Raw genomic sequence first — 20,912 nt, 5'->3', positions numbered from 1 at the left:
CTTACCTGATAAATTTCTTTCTTTCCGGACATGGAGAGTCCACGACCCCGCCCTCTTTAATTATAATTCAGCAGATTTTTTGAATAAACCTCAGGCACATTTTTACCCTTGTGTTTCTTCTTTTTCCATTTTCCTTCGGCTGAATGACTGGGGATTATGGGTAAGGGAAGTTACACTTAACAGCTTTGCTGGGGTGCTCTTTGCCTCCTCCCGCTGGCCAGGAGTTGAATATCCCCACTTGTAATTTGATTAACGTCATCGACTCCATGTCCGGAAAGAAAGAAATTTATCAGGTAAGCATACATTTTATTTCAGGTTTTTTTTTTACAAACTTACATTTTAGCCAATAAGTGCTGACTCCTAGGTAACTCCACGGGTGCAAGCACAATGTTATCTATATGTAGGGTTACCATATTTCTGCTTTAAAAGGGGACACATATGAAAAATACATATGTCAGGGCTGTTTAAAGAAATGTTTGGTATAAGAACCCTGGCATATGTATTTTTCACATGTGTCCCTTTTTAAACCGGCAATATGGTCACACATGAACACAAGACCCCACCCTTATGGTTTTTTGGGATTAGGTATATTTTCATCACATTTTTTTTCCCTACTCCTGTTATGGCTCTTATTCATTTTTCTTACCTCACTTTTACCTCACTTTGCTTGGCTATACATTAGACTAAGGTAGGTGGGAGGGGTTTATAGAACTCTTGGAGTTTGGGAATCCTTGCCTCCTCTTAATGGTAGAGAAGAGTAATGGTTTGTGGACTCTCACCACCATGAAAGAAATTAATGTGGGGGTTAAACACCTAGATATAGAAAACCAAAGATTAAATAACAAAATGCTACAACAGCATTTCTTAATGCAACTTTATATCCCTTTAATTAAAGGGATGTAAATTAGTATAGTAAACACAATAAAATTTTAAATTTTAATCGTAACCATTTTGAGTTTCATATTGTTTTTCTTCCTTCTCAGCTTCCCATTGTTGAAAAGATCAGAACTATTGCTCAGCAGGTGTATGGTGCTGCTGATATAGAGCTGTCTCCAAAGGCCCAATCTAAAATAGAAGTTTACAGCCAACAGGTAAGAAACATCATACAACACCTTTTACTGAACTATATAAGGACGTTTTTTAGCACAAATTGTAGCCCAAATGTTTCTCACTAGAGACCTTAAAAAGCAATAGAGTACCACATTGCTTATCAAGTATGAATAATCAGGAACCGTTTAACCCTATGATACAATATTTGCAGGTATTAAACCTGAATGGTTGCCTAATTTTTTGTGCATACTCTGGGCCAGTACTTGCACATATAAGTGGTCATACCTGATTGGCTAGAAGTGCAACAAAAACAAGGAACTTTTTATTTTAGTCTTACTGTGTTAAATAAAAATGTTTTAAAATATATATGGGGGTTTTTTAAACTGCTTTTGTATTTTTTTTTATTTTTTAATACATTTTTATTGAGGTTACATCAGATACAGGAATACATTTGTAAGACATATTTAGATGAGTCTGTTCATTTTACATAGTAAGCAAAACGCTGTCAATTAAATATCTTACATATACCTCATGAGACGTCCAGCCTATATAATGGGACCTCGTTTTCAATATAATAAAACACACAATGCAAGGCATCTAGTGGCAATTGCTACAGTCTCTGACCAAAGAACATTTGTATTGCTTTTGTATTTTAATTAACTCATGTGCAATCCAAACCACCTTAAAGCAGGAAGATCTTTTCTCTTGTAAGATGTATTGAGTCCACGGATTCATCCTTACTTGTGGGATATTCTCCTCCCCTACAGGAAGTGGCAAAGAGAGCACCCACAGCAGAGCTGTCTATATAGCTCCACCCCCCAGTCATTCTCTTTGCCTACTCTAAGAAACTAGGAAGTGCAGAGCGAGTGTGGTGACAAAAATGTTAGTTTTTTATTTCTCAAGCAAAAGTTTATTTTAAATGGTGCCGGTGTGTACTATTTACTCTATGGCAGAAAAGAGATGAAGATTTCTGCAAGGAGGATTATGATCTTAGCACTTTGTAACTAAGATCCACTGCTGTTCTCACAAGGGCTGAAGAGTACAGGAAAACTTCAGTTGGGGGAACGGTTTGCATGCTAAGTTGCATATGAGGTATGTTTAGTCTATATTTTTCTAGACAGACTGTGTTTATTCTAGAAAAGGCTGGCAATATCCCCATGAGGGAAGGGTAAGCTGTATTCAAACACTTGGATCGGAATTTCAGCTTGCTTGAAGGGCTCATTTATTACTGGTGACACTTAAGAAAAAACGTTTTTGTTTGTTCAGTAAATGATGCAATTATAATGTTTTTTGAAGGGACTAAAGGGGTCATTGTGGCTTGTGTTAGGGTTTTTTAACCCACATGGTTAATTAAGAGACACTCAGGTGTTTTTCTAATAGGCCTCAAAACATCGAGTGAGGTGGGAGGGGACTATTTTCGCACCTCAGTTGCGCAGTTTCTTTTCCTTAGAGACATCCAACTGCTTCTCTAGAGGTTCCTGCTGTGTTTGAGGGCTGTAAAGGAGGCTTTTTTCCCCACAAATTGTTATGAAAGGGCAGGTAGGCGCCACAGCAGAGCTGTGGCAAGGTGCTGAAAGTCTTTTTTACCGGTTTTGACGTTTTTTCAATCCGGTTTTGCCATTAAGGGGTTAATTGTTTATTTGCATAGCTGTGCAAAGCTGCTAAGGCTATAAGATACTACTGTAAAAATTTCGTTAAGTTTACTGCTTTTTTACAGTTTTGCAGAACTTGTGCAGCTTTTTTTCTCTTAAAGGCACAGTACCGTTTTATTTCTAAGTGTTATTTACTTTGATTACAGTGTTTTCCAAGCTTGCTTGTTACATTACTAGCCTGTTTAACATGTCTGACTCCAAGGAAAATCCTTGTTCAATATATTTGTGTCATCTAAATCTAAACTTTTGAACATTCCTTTCAAGGGTAAGACCCTATTCGGGCCTGAACTGAAAGAGATTATTTCAGACATCACTGGAGGGAAAGGTCATGCCCTCCCTCAGGATAGATCAAATAAGATGAGGACCAAACAAAATAATTTTCGTTCCTTTCGGAACTTTAAGAGCGGTCCCGCATCAGCTTCCTCTGCTACAAAGCAAGAGGGGAATTTTGCCCAATCCAAACCCTAACCAGGCTTGGAACAAGAGTAAACAGGCCAAGTAGCCTGCAGCTGCCTCTAAGACAGCATGAAGGGGTAGCCCCCGATCCGGGACCAGATCTAGTAGGGGGCAGACTCTCTCTCTCTTCGCTCAGGCTTGGGCGAGAGATGTTCAGGATTCCTGGGCTTTAGAAATTGTGTCCCAGGGATATCTTCTGGAATTCAAGGGCTCCCTTCCAAGGGGGAGATTTCACATTTCTCAATTGTCTGTAAACCAGACAAAGAGAGAGGCGTTCTTACGCTGTGTAGAACACCTATATACCATGGGAGTGATCCGCCCAGTCCCAAAAGAGGAACAGGGGCTAGGGTTTTATTCAAACTTGTTTGTGGTTCCCAAGAAAGAGGGAACTTTCAGACCAATCTTGGATCTCAAAATTCTAAACAAGTTCCTCAAAGTTCCATCATTCAAGATGGAGACTATTCGGACTATTCTACCTCTGATCCAGGAGGGTCAATATATGACTACCGTGGACTTAAAGGATGCGTATCTACACATCCCTATTCACAGAGATCATCATCAATTCTTCAGATTCGCCTTTCTAAACAGGCATTACCAGTTTGTGGCCCTTCCCTTCGGGTTGGCCACGGCTCCCAGAATTTTCACAAAAGTGCTAGGGTCCCTTCTGGCGGTTCTACGACCATGGGGCATAGCAGTTGCGCCTTATCTAGACGACATCTTAATTCAGGCGTCGACTTTCCAGCTAGCCAAGTCTCACACGGACATGGTGTTGGCTTTTCTGAGATCTCACGGGTGGAAGGTGAACATAAAAAATTCTCTCTTCCCTCTTACAAGAGTTTCCTTCCTAGGGACTCTGATAGACTCGGTAGAAATGAAAATATTTCTGACGGAGGTCAGAAAGTTAAAACTCTTAACCACTTGCCGAGCTCTTCATTCCATTCCTCAGCCATCAGTGACTCAGTGTATGGAGGTAATCGGACTCATGGTAGCGGCAATGGACATAGTTCCTTTTGCCCGACTACACCTCAGACCACTGCAGCTATGCATGCTCAAACAGTGGAATGGGGATTATGCAGATTTATCTCTTCAACTGCATCTGGACCAGGAGACCAGAGATTCTCTTCTCTGGTGGTTGTCTCAGGACCACCTGTCCCAGGGAATGTGTTTCCGCAGGCCAGAGTGGCTCATTGTAACGACAGATGCCAGCCTGCTAGGCTGGGGTGCAGTCTGGAATTCCCTGAAAGCACAGGGCTTATAGTCTCGGGAGGAAGCTCTCCTTCCGATAAACATTCTAGAACTGAGAGCGATATTCAATGCACTTCAGGCGTGGCCTCAGCTTGCTGCGGCCAAATTCATCAGGTTTCAGTCGGATAACATCACAACTGTAGCTTATATCAATCATCAGGGAGGAACAAGGAGTTCTCTAGCGATGATGGAGGTAACCAAAATAATCCGGTGGGCAGAGGATCACTCTTGCCATCTCTCAGCAATCCACATCCCAGGAGTAGAGAACTGGGAGGCGGATTTCTAAGTCGTCAGACTTTTCATCCGGGGGAGTGGGAACTCCATCCGGAGGTATTCGCCCAGCTGTTTCAGCTATGGGGCACACCAGATTTGAATCTGATGGCGTCTCATCAGAATGCCAAACTTCCTTGTTATGGGTCCAGGTCCCGGGATCCCAAGGCGGTACTGATAGATGCTCTAGCAGTGCCTTGGTCCTTCAATCTGGCCTATGTATTTCAACCGTTTCCTCTCCTCTCACATCTGGTTGCCAGAATCAAGCAGGAGAGAGCTTCGGTAATTCTGATAGCTCCTGCGTGGTCACGCAGGACTTGGTATGCAGACCTAGTGGACATGTCTTCGGTTCCACGGTGGACTCTGCCAATGAGGCGGGACCTTCTAATCCAAGGCCCATTCACGCATCCAAATCTAATTTCTCTGCGTCTGACTGCTTGGAGATTGAACGCATGATTTTATTAAAGCATGGTTTCTCTGAATCTGTCATTGATACCCTGATTCAGGCTAGAAAGCCTGTCACCAGGAAGATTTATCATAAAATTTGGCGTAAATATCTTTATTGGTGTGAATCCAAAGGTTACTCGTGGAGTAAGATTAGGATTCCTAGAATATTGTCTTTTCTCCAAGAAGGTTTGGAGAAGGGATTATCTGCTAGTTCCCTAAAAGGACAAACATCTGCTTTGTCTATTCTACTTCACAAACGTCTGTGGTCAGAATCAAGCCTGTATTTAAACCTGTTGCTCCGCCATGGAGCCTAAATTTAGTTCTTAAAGTTCTTCAAGGGGTTCCGTTCCGTTTGAACCTATGCATTCCATAGATATTAAGTTTCTATCTTGGAAAGTTTTATTTTTAGTAGCCATCTCTTCGGCTCGAAGAGTTTCTGAGCTATCTGCTTTACAATGTGATTCCCTTTCCTTGTTTTCCATGCAGATAAGGTGGTTTTACGTACCAAACCTGGGTTTCTTCCTAAGGTTGTTTCTAATAAGAATATCAATGAATAGATTGTGGTTCCTTCTTTGTGTCCTAATCCTTGATCTAAGAAGGAACGTTTGTTACACAATCTTGATGTGGTTTGTGCTTTAAAGTTCTACTTACAAGCAACTAAAGATTTCCGTCAAACATCTTCTTTGTTTGTTTATTCTGGTAAACGGAGAGGTCAAAGGGCTACCGCTACCTCTCTTTCCTTTTGGCTGAAAAGCATCATCCGTTTGGCCTATGAGACTGCTGGCCAGCAGCCTCCTGAAAGAATTACTGCTCATTCTACTAGAGCTGTGGCTTCCACATGGGCTTTTAAAAATGAGGCTTCTGTTGAACAGATTTGTAAGGCGGCGACTTGGTCTTCGCTTCATACTTTTTCAAAATTTTACAAATTCGATACTTTTGCTTCTTCGGAGGCTATTTTTGGGAGAAAGGTTCTACAAGCAGTGGTGCCTTCCGTTTAAGGTACCTGTCTTGTCCCTCCCTTCATCCGTGTCCTAAAGCTTTGGTATTGGTATCCCACAAGTAAGGATGAATCCGTGGACTCGATACATCTTACAAGAGAAACCATAATTTATGCTTACATGATACATTTATTTCTCTTGTGATGTATCGAGTCCACGGCACGCCCTGTTTTTTAAGATAGGCATATATATTTTTATTTTGAAACTTTCAGTCACCACTGCACCCTATAGTTTCTGCTTTTTCTTCCTAGCCTTCGGTCGAATGACTGGTGGGGTAGAGCTAAGGGGGGAGCTATATAGACAGCTCTGCTGTGGGTGCTCTCTTTGCCACTTCCTGTAGGGGAGGAGAATATCCCACAAGTAAGGATGAATCCGTGGACTCGATACATCACAAGAGAAATAAATTTATCATGTAAGCATAAATTTGGGGGGTTTTTTCTATGGGAAGTAGTATACCAGACATGTACTTGTTTCCTTCTTAATATAAGGAGAGTCCACGGCATCATTCCTTACTGTTGGGAAATACTGAACCTGGCCACCAGGAGGTGGCAAAGACACCCCAGCCAAAGGCTTAAATACCTCTCCCACTTCCCCCATCCCCCAGTTATTCTTTGCCTTTCGTCACAGGAGGCAGAGAAGTGTCAGAAGATTTTGGAGTAGTTCCTTAGGAAGGGTATCTGCCCTTCGATATAGGACTGGAGTTTTAAGTAGTCTTGTCAGCCTCTTAGTGAGAGCATTGACGAAAGTTAGAGTCTGGAGATGCAGGGAGAATCTGCAAACCCATCCAGACTGCCTGCTAACAGCTCCTAAGCAATCGGTGTTGACGAGTTTCACTGTCTGCTTGTTTTCTCACTCAAGTCCATGTCAGGAGCGATGCTACAAGACTTTCACACTTGAAAGACTGTGTTTCTGTTCCACAGCATGGATTCTGGTAAGATAGTTTCGATTTTTACATATGTTGAAAACACTAGAAGACAAGGGTCACAGTGTGGCTCCTTTTATCTTAATAGAATCATGGGTTAATATCTCCTGAGGTTGATTATTGAAAAGTGGGGATTAATCAAATGTGATGCTTTGCTTTTATGCTGCTTTATGTGTGAGATTTTAATGGGCTCATAGGCTGTTTGTTATGTGGCTGGAACACACATGTTTTTACTTTCACTTTGAGTGCTGCACAGCTTGTAGATTGGCGTGCTTTTTCTTATAGCAGGGCGGTCCTGCCTTGCACACCATGTGACCGGGATTGGTCTTGCTTTCATTTCCTCTTTTCATTTCCTCTTTCCTGACCGAGTTGGCTGTCGGAGAAGACGCTTTTTCTCAGTATTGTCTGAGTTTAGGAGGTGGTAAGTGCCCCAGCCATTGGGAGTATAAAGGTGGCGTTTTTCAGAAATAAAGGTTTATTTTCTGTGTCCTGCTGTTATTAGCTAAAGCTATGGAGGATTCTGATATATTAGAGGGTACTCCCTCTGTTCCAAATAGTAATACCTGTTTATATTGTGAGAAGGCCTTGGTATGCCCGCCCTCTCAGTTATGTCCACATGCATTGACAACGTTATTCGGTCAAAGAGGTTAACCCCTTTAGTACCACTGAGCCGTCCACCTCTGAGGACTCGCCATCCCGTGAGGTGCTTACCCTACATTCATCTCCTACACATGCAGCTTCCCATAGTATGCTTAATCCTCCATTTGGAGGGGGCCTTTTACCCCCAGATTTTACCGCGCAGTTACAAACGGCAGTGTCTACGGCCCTCAGTGCTTTACCTTGCCCTGCTAAACGCAAGTGAAAGGTTAAACATAGCTCTCCTGCCACGGGGTCATCATGTAATTTATTGGATTTCACTGCTATGTCTCAGTTATCCAAGGATGAGTAGCACTCTGAGACTTCAAAGGATAAACTTTCTGGGACAGAGTCTGCTGCCTCTAAGCCTCCTGCTGCAGAGGAACCAGCCTTTAGATTTAAGTTTGAACACTTACTAAAGGAAGTCTTATTTACATTAGACTCTGAGATTCCAGAGGCCAAGCTGCCTAATGAACATTTGATTCCTAAACTAGACGGAGTTTATGAGGACAGGGTAGTGCCTTTAACTTTTCTTGTGCCTGTAAAGATGGTGAATATAATTAAGAACGAATGGGACAGAATTGGATCTTCCTTTTCCCCTTTGTCTTCCTTTAAAAATGTATTCCCGATACCGGACTCAATTGGAGTTGTGGGGTTCCGTCCCTAAGGTGTATGGCGCTATCTCCACGCTTTCCAAACGCACTACTATTCTGCTTGAGGATAGCTCGTCGTTCAGAGAGCCGATGGAAACTCTTATAAGAAAAATGGGATATTTGTTTCAGCCGGCAGAGGCTGTTGCCGCGGTTGCTGGAGCAGCTACCTACTGGTGCAACTCCTTATCGGATTTTAATGAAATGGAGGGTCCCCTCTACGTTATCCAGGAAAGGAAAGAATAAGGCCTTGAGAATTGCTAATTATTTTATCTGTGATGCAAACATGCAGATTATTCCCCTAAATGCTAAGGCTTCTGGCCTTTTGGTTCAGGCCCGTCGGGCACTCTGGCTAAAGTCCTGGTCTGCGGATATGACTTCTAAGTCCAGGCTTTTCTCTCCCCTTTAAGAGAGAGATTTTATTTGGTCCAGGCCTGGACTCCATTATCTCCACGGTTACAGGGGAAAAGGGTGCCTTCCTACCACAAGATTAAAAAGAACAAGTCTAAGGGACAAGTTTCTAATTTTCATTCTGATAAATCCCAACTTCAGCAGTCCTCCACTAAGCCCAAGCAAAGCAAGAGTACCTGAAAGCCAGCTCGTTCCTGGAATAAATCCAAGCAGAGCAAGAAACCCGCCGAGACTGAAGGGGCGGCCCCCAATCCGTCTCTGGATCGTGTAGAGGCAGACTGTTGCTCTTTTCAGACGCTTGGTTCAGGGACGTGCAGGATCCGCGGGTCCTGGATGTCATAGCTCAGGTATACAAGATAGGTTTCAAGTATCATCCACCCAAGGGCAGATTTCTCCTCTCAATCCCGTCTTCCAGGCCAGAAAATAGGAAAGCCTTTCTGGGGTGCGTGCGGGATCTGTCGTCCTTAGGAGTTATTGTCCCGGTGCCTATCGCAGAAAGAGGTTTGGGATACTATTCAAACCTTTTCAGGGTCCCAAAGAAGGAGGGAAATTTCTGCCCGATTCTGGACCAAAAGTGCTTAAACAAGTTTCTAAATGTCCCCTCGTTCAAGATGGAGACGAAAAGGTCCATCCTTCCCTTAGTTCAGGAAGGGACGGTTCATGACCACTATAGATCTGAAGGATGCTTACCTTCACGTTCCAATCCACAAGGACCACTTCTAGTTCCTAAGGATTGCGTTCCTGGACCAGCACTCCCAGTTCATTGCACTTCCGTTTGGTCTAGCTACTGCTCCAAGAATTTTTACGAAGGTTCTAGGGGCTCTTCTAGGTGTTCAGAAGAAAAAGTATGGATATATGTGAGTGCCTATAAGTGTAAGACACAAATGGCAGTAGATCTTTTTATAATGGCTTGTTTAATATAATCTATTTTGATTTTTTATGTAAAATTGTTTATGTAAATGTGGTTAAAAATATTATTAGGGTAAAGGATCCAAAAGAATAATTGTAATATGAATAATAAAAGACTATAAGTAATATATAATTGTTTATTGGTAAAATTTAATTATTAATTCATAAAAAGATAAGAGTTTAAAGACAAAAAGAGTAATACACACAAACAATGTTAAAATAATAAGTCTCCCTATTGGTACCAATCAGATATCTAAACTAATAGTGATAATACTATCAGAAATATAAAATGAATATAAAAAGAATCTTAAAATGTTATCCTATGTATATCCTATGTATAAAAGTAATGACAATCAGTAGTAATAACAGTCTATTTCAAAAACACATAATTCTGATGTTCTTTTAAGAGTAATCCTCTCCTGTTGTTAATATCTCTTAAGTCTGTGCACAAAAAGAAAAAAGTTACCACAGTATGCCTTCAGGCAAAATGAGATGAAACCTCCAGCTGTCAGTTTAAACAACTTTGCAAACCGCCTTTTAGATAGACTGTTTCCAAACAAGGCACTCCTATTCAAAGTAGTTTCAAATCGGAACTGGTTGTATAACAGAATCCGCTGCTGATGCTCGTCCGTTTGCAGGAGACGCCAAACAGTCCCGTGTCGGTTCCTTAGACACGCCCACAAGTGCGGGAAATGACGTCAGGGGTTTGGTTCCTGACCGCTGACGTCATTTCCCGCACTTGTGGGCGTGTCCAAGGAACCGACATGGGACTGTTTGGCGTCTCCTGCAAACGGACGAGCATCGGCAGAGGATTCTGTTATACAACCAGTTTCGATTTGAAACTACTTTGAATAGGAGTGCCTTGTTTGGAAACAGTCTATCTAAAAGGCGTTTTGCAAAGTTGTTTAAACGGACAACTGGAGGTTTCATCTCATTTTGCCTGAAGACATACTGTGGTAACTTTTTCTTTTTGTGCACAGACTTAAGAGATATTAACAGGAGAGGATTACTCTTAAAAGAACATCAGAATTATGTGTTTTTGAAATAGACTGTTATTACTACTGATTGCCATTACTTTTATACATAGGATATACATAGGATAACATTTTAAGATTCTTTTTATATTCATTTTATATTTCTGATAGTATTATCACTATTAGTTTAGATATCTGATTGGTACCAATAGGGAGACTTATTATTTTAACATTGTTTGTGTGTATTACTCATTTTTTCTTTAAACTCTTATCTTTTTATGAATTAATAATTAAATTTTACCAATAAACAATTATATATTACTTATAGTCTTTTATTATTCATATTACAATTATTCTTTTGGACCTTTTACCCTAATAATATTTTTAACCACATTTCTCCTGTTAAGTGTAGTCAGTCCACGGGTCATCCATTACTTATGGGATTATAACTCCTCCCTAACAGGAAGTGCAAGAGGATCACCCAAGCAGAGCTGCTATATAGCTCCTCCCCTCTACGTCATATCCAGTCATTCTCTTGCACCTAACTAAAGATAGGACGTGTGAGAGGACTGTGGTGTGTTAAACTTAGTTTTTATTTCTTCAATCAAAAGTTTGTTATTTTAAACGGCACCGGAGTGTGTTGTTTGTTCTCAGGCAGCATTAGAAGAAGAATCTGCCTGAGTTTTCTATGATCTTAGCGGTCGTAACTAAGATCCACTTGCTGTTCTCGGCCATTCTGAGGAGTGAGGTAACTTCAGAACAGGGGATAGCATGCAGGGCCCACCTGCAAGGAGGTATGTGCAGTAAATTATTTTCTAAGGAATGGAATTGACTGAGAAAATACTGCTAATACCGATGTAATGTAAGTGCAGCCTTAAATGCAGTAGTAGCGACTGGTATCAGGCTGATAAGTATGTATGTATACTCTGAGGTATTTCTGGGGAATGGAATTTCACTAAGAAAATACTGTCAATATTAAAGTAATATTTGAGCCTGCACTGCAGTGAAAGCGACTAGCAGCAGGCTTATTAATAACACTTCATAATTTTCAATTTTAAAACGTTTACTGGCATGTTAATCGTTTTTTCTGAGGTACTTGGTGATAAAACTTTATGGGCATGATTTTTACCACATGGCTGTCGTTTTTTTCTGCATAAAAACAGTTTACTGAGCTTCCCCACTGTTGTAATATGAGTGGGAGGGGCCTATTTTAGCGCTTTATTGCGCAGTAAAAATTTAGTCACAGTCTTCCTATTTCTTCCTCCATGATCCAGGACGTCTCTACAGAGCCCAGGGGTCTCCAAAACTAGTTTTGAGGGAGGTAATCAGTCACAGCAGACCTGTGACAGTGTGTTTGACTGTGATAAAAACGTTTATTATTTCACTGTTATCCGTTTTGGGTATTAAGGGGTTAATCATCCTTTTGCTGGTGGGTGCAATCCTCTGCTAACTTTATACATTTTCTGTTAAAATTTGGTTGTTTTAACATATTTGGTTCATTGTTAATTCAACTGTGTCACATTTTTATGTTTCTTAAAGGTGCAGTAGCGTTTTTTATATAGCTTGTAAATTTATTTAAAAGTTTTTTCCAAGCTTGCTAGTGTTATTGCTAGTCTGTTTAAACATGTCTGACACAGATGAATCTGTTTGTTCACTATGTTTAAAGGCCAATGTGGAGCCCAATAGAAATTTGTGCACTCAATGTATAGATGTTACTTTGAATAAAAGTCAAACTTTATATGTTAAAAGAATATCACCAGACAACGAGGGGGAAGTTATGCCGACTAACTCTCCTCACGTGTCAGTACCTTCGCCTCCCGCTCAGGAGGTGCGTGATATTGTGGCGCCAAGTACATCAGGGCGGCCCATACAAATCACTTTGCAAGACATGGCTAATGTTATGACTGAAGTACTATCTAAATTGCCAGAATTAAGAGGTAAACGCGATCACTCTGGGGTAAGAACAGAGTGCGCTGATAATAGTAGAGCCATGTCTGATACTGGGTCACAATTTGCAGAACATGAGGACGGAGAGCTTCATTCTGTGGGTGACGGATCTGATCCAAATAAACTGGATTCAGACATTTCAAATTTTAAATTTAAGCTTGAGAACCTCAGTGTATTACTAGGGGAGGTATTAGCGGCTCTGAATGATTGTAACACGGTTGCAATTCCAGAGAAAGTATGTAGGCTGGATAAATATTTTGCGGTACCGGCGTGTACTGACGTTTTTCCTATACCTAAAAGGCTTACAGAAATTGTTAACAAGGAGTGGGATAGACCCGGTGTGCCCTTTTCACCCCCTCCTATATTTAGAAAAATGTTTCCAATAGACGCCACCACAAGGAACCTATGGCAGACGGTCCCTAAGGTGGAGGGAGCAGTTTCTACTCTGGCTAAGCGCACCACTATCCCGGTGGAGGATAGCTGTGCTTTTTCAGATCCAATGGATAAAAAGTTAGAGGGTTACCTTAAGAAAATGTTTGTTCAACAAGGTTTTATATTACAACCCCTTGCATGCATCGCGCCTGTCACTGCTGCGGCGGCATTCTGGTTTGAGTCTCTGGAAGAGACCCTTAGCACAGCTCTATTGGATGAGATTATGAACAAGCTTAAAGCCCTTAAGCTAGCTAATTCATTTATTTCTGATGCCGTAGTACACTTAACCAAACTTACGGCTAAGAACTCCGGATTTGCCATTCAAGCACGCAGAGCGCTGTGGCTTAAATCCTGGTCAGCTGATGTGACTTCTAAATCTAAATTGCTTAATATTCCTTTCAAAGGGCAGACATTATTCGGGCCCGGCTTGAAAGAAATTATCGCTGACATTACGGGAGGTAAGGGCCATGCCCTGCCTCAAGACAGGGCCAAACCAAAGGCTAAACAGTCTAATTTTCGTGCCTTTCGTAACTTCAAGGCAGGAGCAGCATCAACTTCCTCCGCTCCAAGACAGGAAGGAACTGTTGCTCGCTACAGACAGGGCTGGAAACCTAACCAGTCCTGGAACAAGGGCAAGCAGGCCAGAAAACCTGCTGCTGCCCCTAAGACAGCATGAAGTGAGGGCCCCCGATCCGGAAACGGATATAGTGGGGGGCAGACTTTCTCTCTTTGCCCAGGCTTGGGCAAGAGATGTGCAGGATCCCTGGGCGTTGGAAATCATATCTCAGGGATATCTTCTGGACTTCAAAGCTTCTCCTCCACAAGGGAGATTTCATCTTTCAAGGTTATCAGCAAACCAGATAAAGAAAGAGGCGTTTCTACGCTGTGTACAAGACCTCTTACTAATGGGAGTGATCCACCCAGTTCCGCGGTCGGAACACGGGCAAGGATTCTATTCAAATCTGTTTGTGGTTCCCAAAAAAGAGGGAACCTTCAGACCAATCTTGGACTTAAAGATCCTAAACAAATTCCTAAGAGTTCCATCGTTCAAAATGGAAACTATTCGAACCATCTTACCCATGATCCAAGAGGGTCAGTACATGACCACAGTGGATTTAAAGGATGCCTACCTTCACATACCGATTCACAAGGATCATTACCGGTATCTAAGATTTGCCTTCCTAAACAGGCATTACCAGTTTGTAGCTCTTCCCTTCGGGTTAGCTACGGCTCCAAGAATCTTTACAAAGGTTCTGGGCTCTCTTCTGGCGGTACTAAGACCGCGAGGCATAGCGGTAGCTCCGTACCTAGACGACATTCTGATACAAGCGTCAAGTTTCCAAACTGCCAAGTCTCATACAGAGTTAGTTCTGGCATTTCTAAGGTCGCATGGGTGGAAGGTGAACGTAGAAAAGAGTTCTCTATTGCCACTCACAAGAATTCCCTTTCTAGGGACTCTTATAGATTCTGTAGAAATGAAAATTTACCTGACGGAGGACAGGTTATCAAAACTTCTAAATGCTTGCCGTGTCCTTCATTCCATTCAACACCCGTCAGTGGCTCAGTGCATGGAAGTAATCGGCTTAATGGTAGCGGCAATGGACATAGTACCATTTGCGCGCCTGCATCTCAGACCGCTGCAATTGTGCATGCTAAGTCAGTGGAATGGGGATTACTCAGATTTGTCCCCTCTGCTAAATCTGGATCAAGAGACCAGAGATTCTCTTCTATGGTGGCTTTCTCGGCCACATCTGTCCAAGGGGATGCCCTTCCGCAGGCCAGATTGGACGATTGTAACAACAGACGCCAGCCTTCTAGGTTGGGGCGCAGTCTGGAATTCCCTGAAGGCTCAGGGATCATGGACTCAGGAGGAGAGACTCCTTCCAATAAACATTCTGGAATTAAGAGCAATTTTCAATGCTCTTCTGGCTTGGCCTCAGTTAGCAACTCTGAGGTTCATCAGGTTTCAGTCGGACAACATCACGACTGTGGCTTACATCAACCATCAAGGAGGAACAAGGAGTTCCCTAGCGATGATGGAAGTCTCAAAGATAATTCGCTGGGCAGAGTCTCACTCTTGCCACCTGTCAGCGATCCACATCCCAGGCGTGGAGAACTGGGAGGCGGATTTTCTAAGTCGCCAGACCTTTCATCCGGGGGAGTGGGGACTTCATCCGGAGGTGTTTGCCCAACTGCTTCATCATTGGGGCAAACCAGATCTGGATCTCATGGCGTCTCGCCAGAACGCCAAGCTTCCTTGTTACGGATCCAGGTCCAGGGACCCGGGAGCGGTGCTGATAGATTCTCTGACAGCACCTTGGGTCTTCAACATGGCTTATGTGTTTCCACCTTTCCCGATGCTTCCTCGATTGATTGCCAGGATCAAACAGGAGAGAGCATCAGTGATTCTAATAGCGCCTGCGTGGCCACGCAGGACCTGGTATGCAGATCTAGTGGACATGTCGTCCTGTCCACCATGGTCTCTGCCTCTGAGACAGGACCTTCTGATTCAGGGTCCTTTCAAACATCCAAATCTAATTTCTCTGAGGCTGACTGCATGGAGATTGAAAACTTGATTCTATCAAAGCGTGGATTCTCGGAGTCAGTGATTGATACCTTAATACAGGCTAGGAAACCTGTTACCAGGAAAATTTACCATAAAATATGGCGTAAATACTTATATTGGTGCGAATCCAAGAGTTACTCATGGAGTAAGGTTAGGATTCCTAGGATATTGTCTTTTCTACAAGAGGGTTTAGAAAAGGGTTTATCTGCTAGTTCATTAAAGGGACAGATTTCAGCTCTGTCTATCCTTTTACACAAACGTCTGGCAGAAGTTCCAGACGTTCAGGCCTTTTGTCAGGCTTTGGCTAGGATTAAGCCTGTGTTTAAGACTGTTGCTCCGCCGTGGAGCTTAAACTTAGTTCTTAACGTTCTGCAAGGTGTTCCGTTTGAACCCCTTCATTCCATCGATATCTTGGAAAGTTCTGTTTTTAATGGCTATTTCCTCGGCTCGAAGAGTCTCTGAGTTATCGGCCTTACATTGTGATTCTCCTTATCTGATTTTTCATTCAGACAAGGTAGTTCTGCGTACTAAACCTGGGTTCTTACCTAAGGTAGTCACTAACAAGAATATCAATGTTCCATCATTGTGCCCTAACCCTTCTTCAAAGAAGGAACGACTTTTGCACAATCTGTACGTCGTCCGTGCCCTGAAATTTTATTTGCAGGCAACTAAAGATTTTTGTCAAACTTCTTCCCTGTTTGTCGTTTATTCTGGACAGAGGAGAGGTCAAAAAGCTTTGGCTACCTCTCTCTTTTTTTGGCTTCGTAGCATAATACGTTTAGCCTATGAGACTGCTGGACAGCAGCCTCCTGAAAGGATTACAGCTCATTCTACTAGAGCTGTGGCTTCCACTTGGGCCTTTAAGAATGAGGCCTCTGTTGAACAGATTTGCAAGGCTGCAACTTGGTCTTCACTTCACACTTTTTCAAAATTTTACAAATTTGACACTTTTGCTTCTTCGGAGGCTGTTTTTGGGAGAAAGGTTCTACAGGCAGTGGTTCCTTCCGTGTAAAGATCCTGCCTGTCCCTCCCGTCATCCGTGTACTTTTAGCTTTGGTATTGGTATCCCATAAGTAATGGATGACCCGTGGACTGACTACACTTAACAGGAGAAAATATAATTTATGCTTACCTGATAAATTCATTTCTCCTGTAGTGTAGTCAGTCCACGGCCCGCCCTGTTTTTACGGCAGGTCTAAATTTTAATTAAACTCCAGTCACCACTGCACCCTATAGTTTCTCCTTTCTCGTATGGTTTCGGTCGAATGACTGGATATGACGTAGAGGGGAGGAGCTATATAGCAGCTCTGCTTGGGTGATCCTCTTGCACTTCCTGTTAGGGAGGAGTTATAATCCCATAAGTAATGGATGACCCGTGGACTGACTACACTACAGGTGAAATGAATTTATCAGGTAAGCATAAATTATATTTTTACATAAAAAATCAAAATAGATTATATTAAAGAAGCCATTATAAAAAGATCTACTGCCATTTGTGTCTTACACTTATAGGCGCTCACATATATCCTTACTTTTTCTTCTGATTGTTTTTTCAGGCTTGGGGATTGCCTGTTCTCTATGTGTAGCTTTGATCTTATCTAGCGCATTGGTTTTTCAATAACTCTCCTTAACCATGCTCTTCTAGGTGTTGCCAGAACCCAGGTTATAGCAGTAACTCCCTATTTGGATGATATTCTGGTACAAGGACCATCTTTTCGTCTGGCAGAGGACCATTCGGAATCTCTCCTCTCTCTTCTTTAATCTCATGGATGGAAGATTAACCTAGAAAAGAGTTCTCTTATACCAAGCACCAGGGTGGAATTCCTGGGTACTATGATAGACTCCATAGACATGAGGATATTTCTAACAGACCATAGACGTTGCAAGCTAGCTTCGGCATGTCTTGCCCTCCGGACCTCCTTAAGGCCCTCTGTGGCTCAGTGTATGGAGGTGATTGGTCTCATGGTTGTCCAGCATGGACATCATTTCCTTTGCCAGGTTCCGTCTCAGACCGTTGCAACTGTGACATGCTGAGACAGTGGAACGGTGATCATTCGGATCCGTCTCAACAGTTTTCTCTGGACAATCGATCAAGAGAATCGCTCTCTTGGTGGCTCTGTTCGGATCATCTGTCCCGAGGAACATCCTTCTTGAGACCATCCTGGGAGATTGTGACTACGGACCCAAGTATATCAGGATGGGAAGCAGTTTGGGGTGCCAAGAAGGGGGACACTGTAACTTCGGGCAATCTTCAGTGCGCCGAAGACTTTGCCCCTTTTGGGTTCATCACAGTTTATCAGATTCCAATCAGATAATATAACCTTGATGGCTTACATCAACCATCAAGGGGGAAAGAGAAGCTCCCTAGCAATGAGGGGAAGTATCTTGGATTCTGAAGTGGACGGAGGCCCAAAGCTGTTCGCTGTCAGTGATCCACATTCCGGGTGTGGACAACTGGGAAGTAGATTTTCTCAGCAGACAATCCTTTCTTTCAGTGGAATGGTCTCTCCATCCCAAAGTGTTTGCGGAGATATGTCACAGGTGGGGGATGCCGGAGATAGATCTCATGGCGTCCCGTCTCAGTACCGATGTCATGATCCGGTGTACATGCGCTCAGGAAACAGACCCTCGGGGCAGTGGTAGGGATTTGAAGACACCGACCCCTGACCCGGGGAAGAGTATCCTGGACGTGGATAGATGATATTCTGTGATTCATAGTTGCTAGAAGTTGTTGTAGAATAAATGGAGAGTGCAACATTTGTATACAATATATTCTGAGTTCACTGTGACTTATAGTTAGTTAATAGAAGTAACTGCAGGATTCAATGAGAGAGAAATATAGCAAAGTGGAATGTTCAGGCTTCAGAGTAATCTGGTGAAAGTTTGACACTTAGATGCAAACTAAGGATTGTTGCAGGTTCACAGTACATAATATTATATAAAGCTGTATGTCAGAGTTAAAGCACAGCTGCACAGGTACTTAGACAAGCTGCAAGTTTAGGCATTAATTACTGTTTGTGCATTTAGATGCAAACTTGGTTTATTGCAGGTTCACAGTACATATTATTATAATGAGCTGTATGTCAGTAATTAGCAGAGCAGCACAGGTGAAAGTTAAGTTTAAGGCATTAATTACTGTTTGAACATATATTGGAGAATCACAGGAAAGCTTTTAATTGAACACATAGATGCAGAGTTCAGAATATGTTAACATATTTGCAGCAGGATATTTCAGCAATGACAACTTGTAGCAGAGAAATAGTTATAAAGTTCTGAGTAAGATGCTGTTGTAATTAGAGAGTGATGGTAAGCAAAAGCATAGTTGAATTATAATAAAGTTCAGAGATTGTTAAGTAGCTGTGTCCAGGAAACAGAATGGAGATATTTTTGATACTTGCGGTTTGATGATATTTTGCATAGGTAATAGGAAATGCTGTATCTTGGAATAGTTGCTAAGTTCATGCAGGAAACAGTCACAGACCTCTGTTCAGGATCACAACTTCAATGTTAATGCAAGGCACATTAGACCTGAGAAGGCTTAAAAAGAGGCTGAGGTAATCAGGTGCATGAATGATTAATCAGGCAGGCAGGCAAGCTGAATGTGAATACTGCCCAAATGCAGCAGTCAGAAAAGGATTTCTTAAAGGGATAGTGACATTAGGCTGAGATATGTTACAGATTCCCCTCCTTAAAGGCGACCTCCGGGCGCCCAATACAATCCAAAAGGAGAGAGAACAAAATTGATATGGAGAATCGGTAGTAGGTGTATGGAGGTAGTGAGTCCAATCGGAAATCAAGAAAGGAGGGTTGGAGATCTCTTGAAAAAGTTGAATGACGAAGTAAAGGCCATGTAATTCAGGTATCAAAAGATCTTGACAATGATGAGAGCAAAACTTGAAGTCAACTTTTTTGTAGTCATCGTGAGAATGCATGAACGTAACATACAATGAGCTTCCTACCACAGAATCATCCTGAGGGTAGACAGGTGGATGTTCTTCATGATAGATGACCATGTATATAGCCAATGAAAAGGCAGCCAGTCCTAGAGATATGAATAGGCTTTCCTCAGCTTCAGAAATAGAGATGCAGCATTCTGGATTGATAACCAGATTAACCACCTTTGGGTCAGAGATTTGAGTATCCTCAGAATTAACCTCTTGGCTGAGGATTAGATATACTCCAAAAGAAAAAGCTATAGCCACTTCTAACGCAATAGCAGGGCTTTCTTCAAAATAGGAGATAGGAGTGTAGAGTGCAAGATTTGTCCAGTTCTTGCCATCTTCTAATTCAAAATGAAATGTCTCCTTACTGGATTCAGAATCAAAAGTGTTCTCACTAAGAATAGGTATATGAATGTCCACACCAGGGTAAGGTTCAGGAATACCCACATCTGGGCAAGTTTCAGTCATATCCTCAGTAGGATCAGGTGAAGGAATGCCCATGCCAGGGCAATGTTCAGAAGTACCCACATCTGGGCAAGGTTCAGGAATATCCTCAGTAGGATCAGGTGAAGGAATGCCCATGCCAGGGCAATGTTCAGAAGTACCCACATCTGGGCAAGGTTCAGGAATATCCTCAGTAGGATCAGGTGAAGGAATGCCCATGCCAGGGCAATGTTCAACTATAGAGAAAGAAAAAGAACCCACTTTAGAGCCAGGAACCATACTCTCTTCTGAGCAGAGGGCAAGGCTTTCTTCAGGGTTCATAAACGAAGAATTAACAAGACCCACTTTAGAGCCAAGAACCATACTCGCTTCTGAGTAGAGGGCATGGCTATCTTCAGGATCAAGTATTATTACACCCATTTCTGGGTTAAACAAAGGAATACCCATACCAGGGTCAAAAACAGGAGAGTCCACCTTGATGTCAGGTTTAGTAGTATAATCATGGAAAACAGGAACAGGAATGGGCACAGGGGAATCTTCTTGAAGAACTTTTGTACAAGTTTCAGGTTCAAGAATGTCCACTTGCAAACTTGGTTCAAAGTTGTCCTCACAGGATTGAGTATCAGGAATTCCTGTACAGGAAACTGAAGTAGTAGAAAATGTAGGTTGATGCAAAGTATCTCCCAAGGGAAACAATTTCTTAGATGCAATAACAGAAGAATTTTGAGAAGGTGAAGTGTACTGCAATATGCCACACTCAGGTAGATGCGGAGGAATTGTGACACAAGATTCTGACTGAGAAGTTATCTGGAGTTCAGCAGGCATGCTTATTTGAGTTTGAATATCAGAGCTAAATTCTCCAGGGATTATCTCTGGTAAACTGAAAGGTTGTATATCTGGAACAGAATTATCTTTTGCTTCTAGCACAGGGTTTACAGGTATTGAGGCAGCATGAGAGGGAT

The 20,912-nt window shown here is 42.3% G+C and overlaps 1 protein-coding gene across 1 annotated transcript in view; it reads left to right on the top strand.

The window, feature by feature from the left end:
* MTHFD1L (methylenetetrahydrofolate dehydrogenase (NADP+ dependent) 1 like) overlaps positions 1-20,912 on the top strand; it is a 1,099,716-nt gene that overhangs the window by 746,041 nt on the left and 332,763 nt on the right. Inside the window, exon 21 of the mRNA XM_053711891.1 lies at positions 984-1,091. Coding sequence (XP_053567866.1) covers positions 984-1,091 — 108 coding nt within the window. The remainder of the gene's footprint in view (positions 1-983; positions 1,092-20,912) is intronic.

The sequence above is a fragment of the Bombina bombina genome, chromosome 4, assembly GCF_027579735.1.
Source record: "Bombina bombina isolate aBomBom1 chromosome 4, aBomBom1.pri, whole genome shotgun sequence".
Lineage (NCBI taxonomy): Eukaryota > Metazoa > Chordata > Amphibia > Anura > Bombinatoridae > Bombina > Bombina bombina.
Note: the sequence above shows the minus strand (reverse complement) of the source record. Positions and strands in the feature narration are given on the sequence as shown.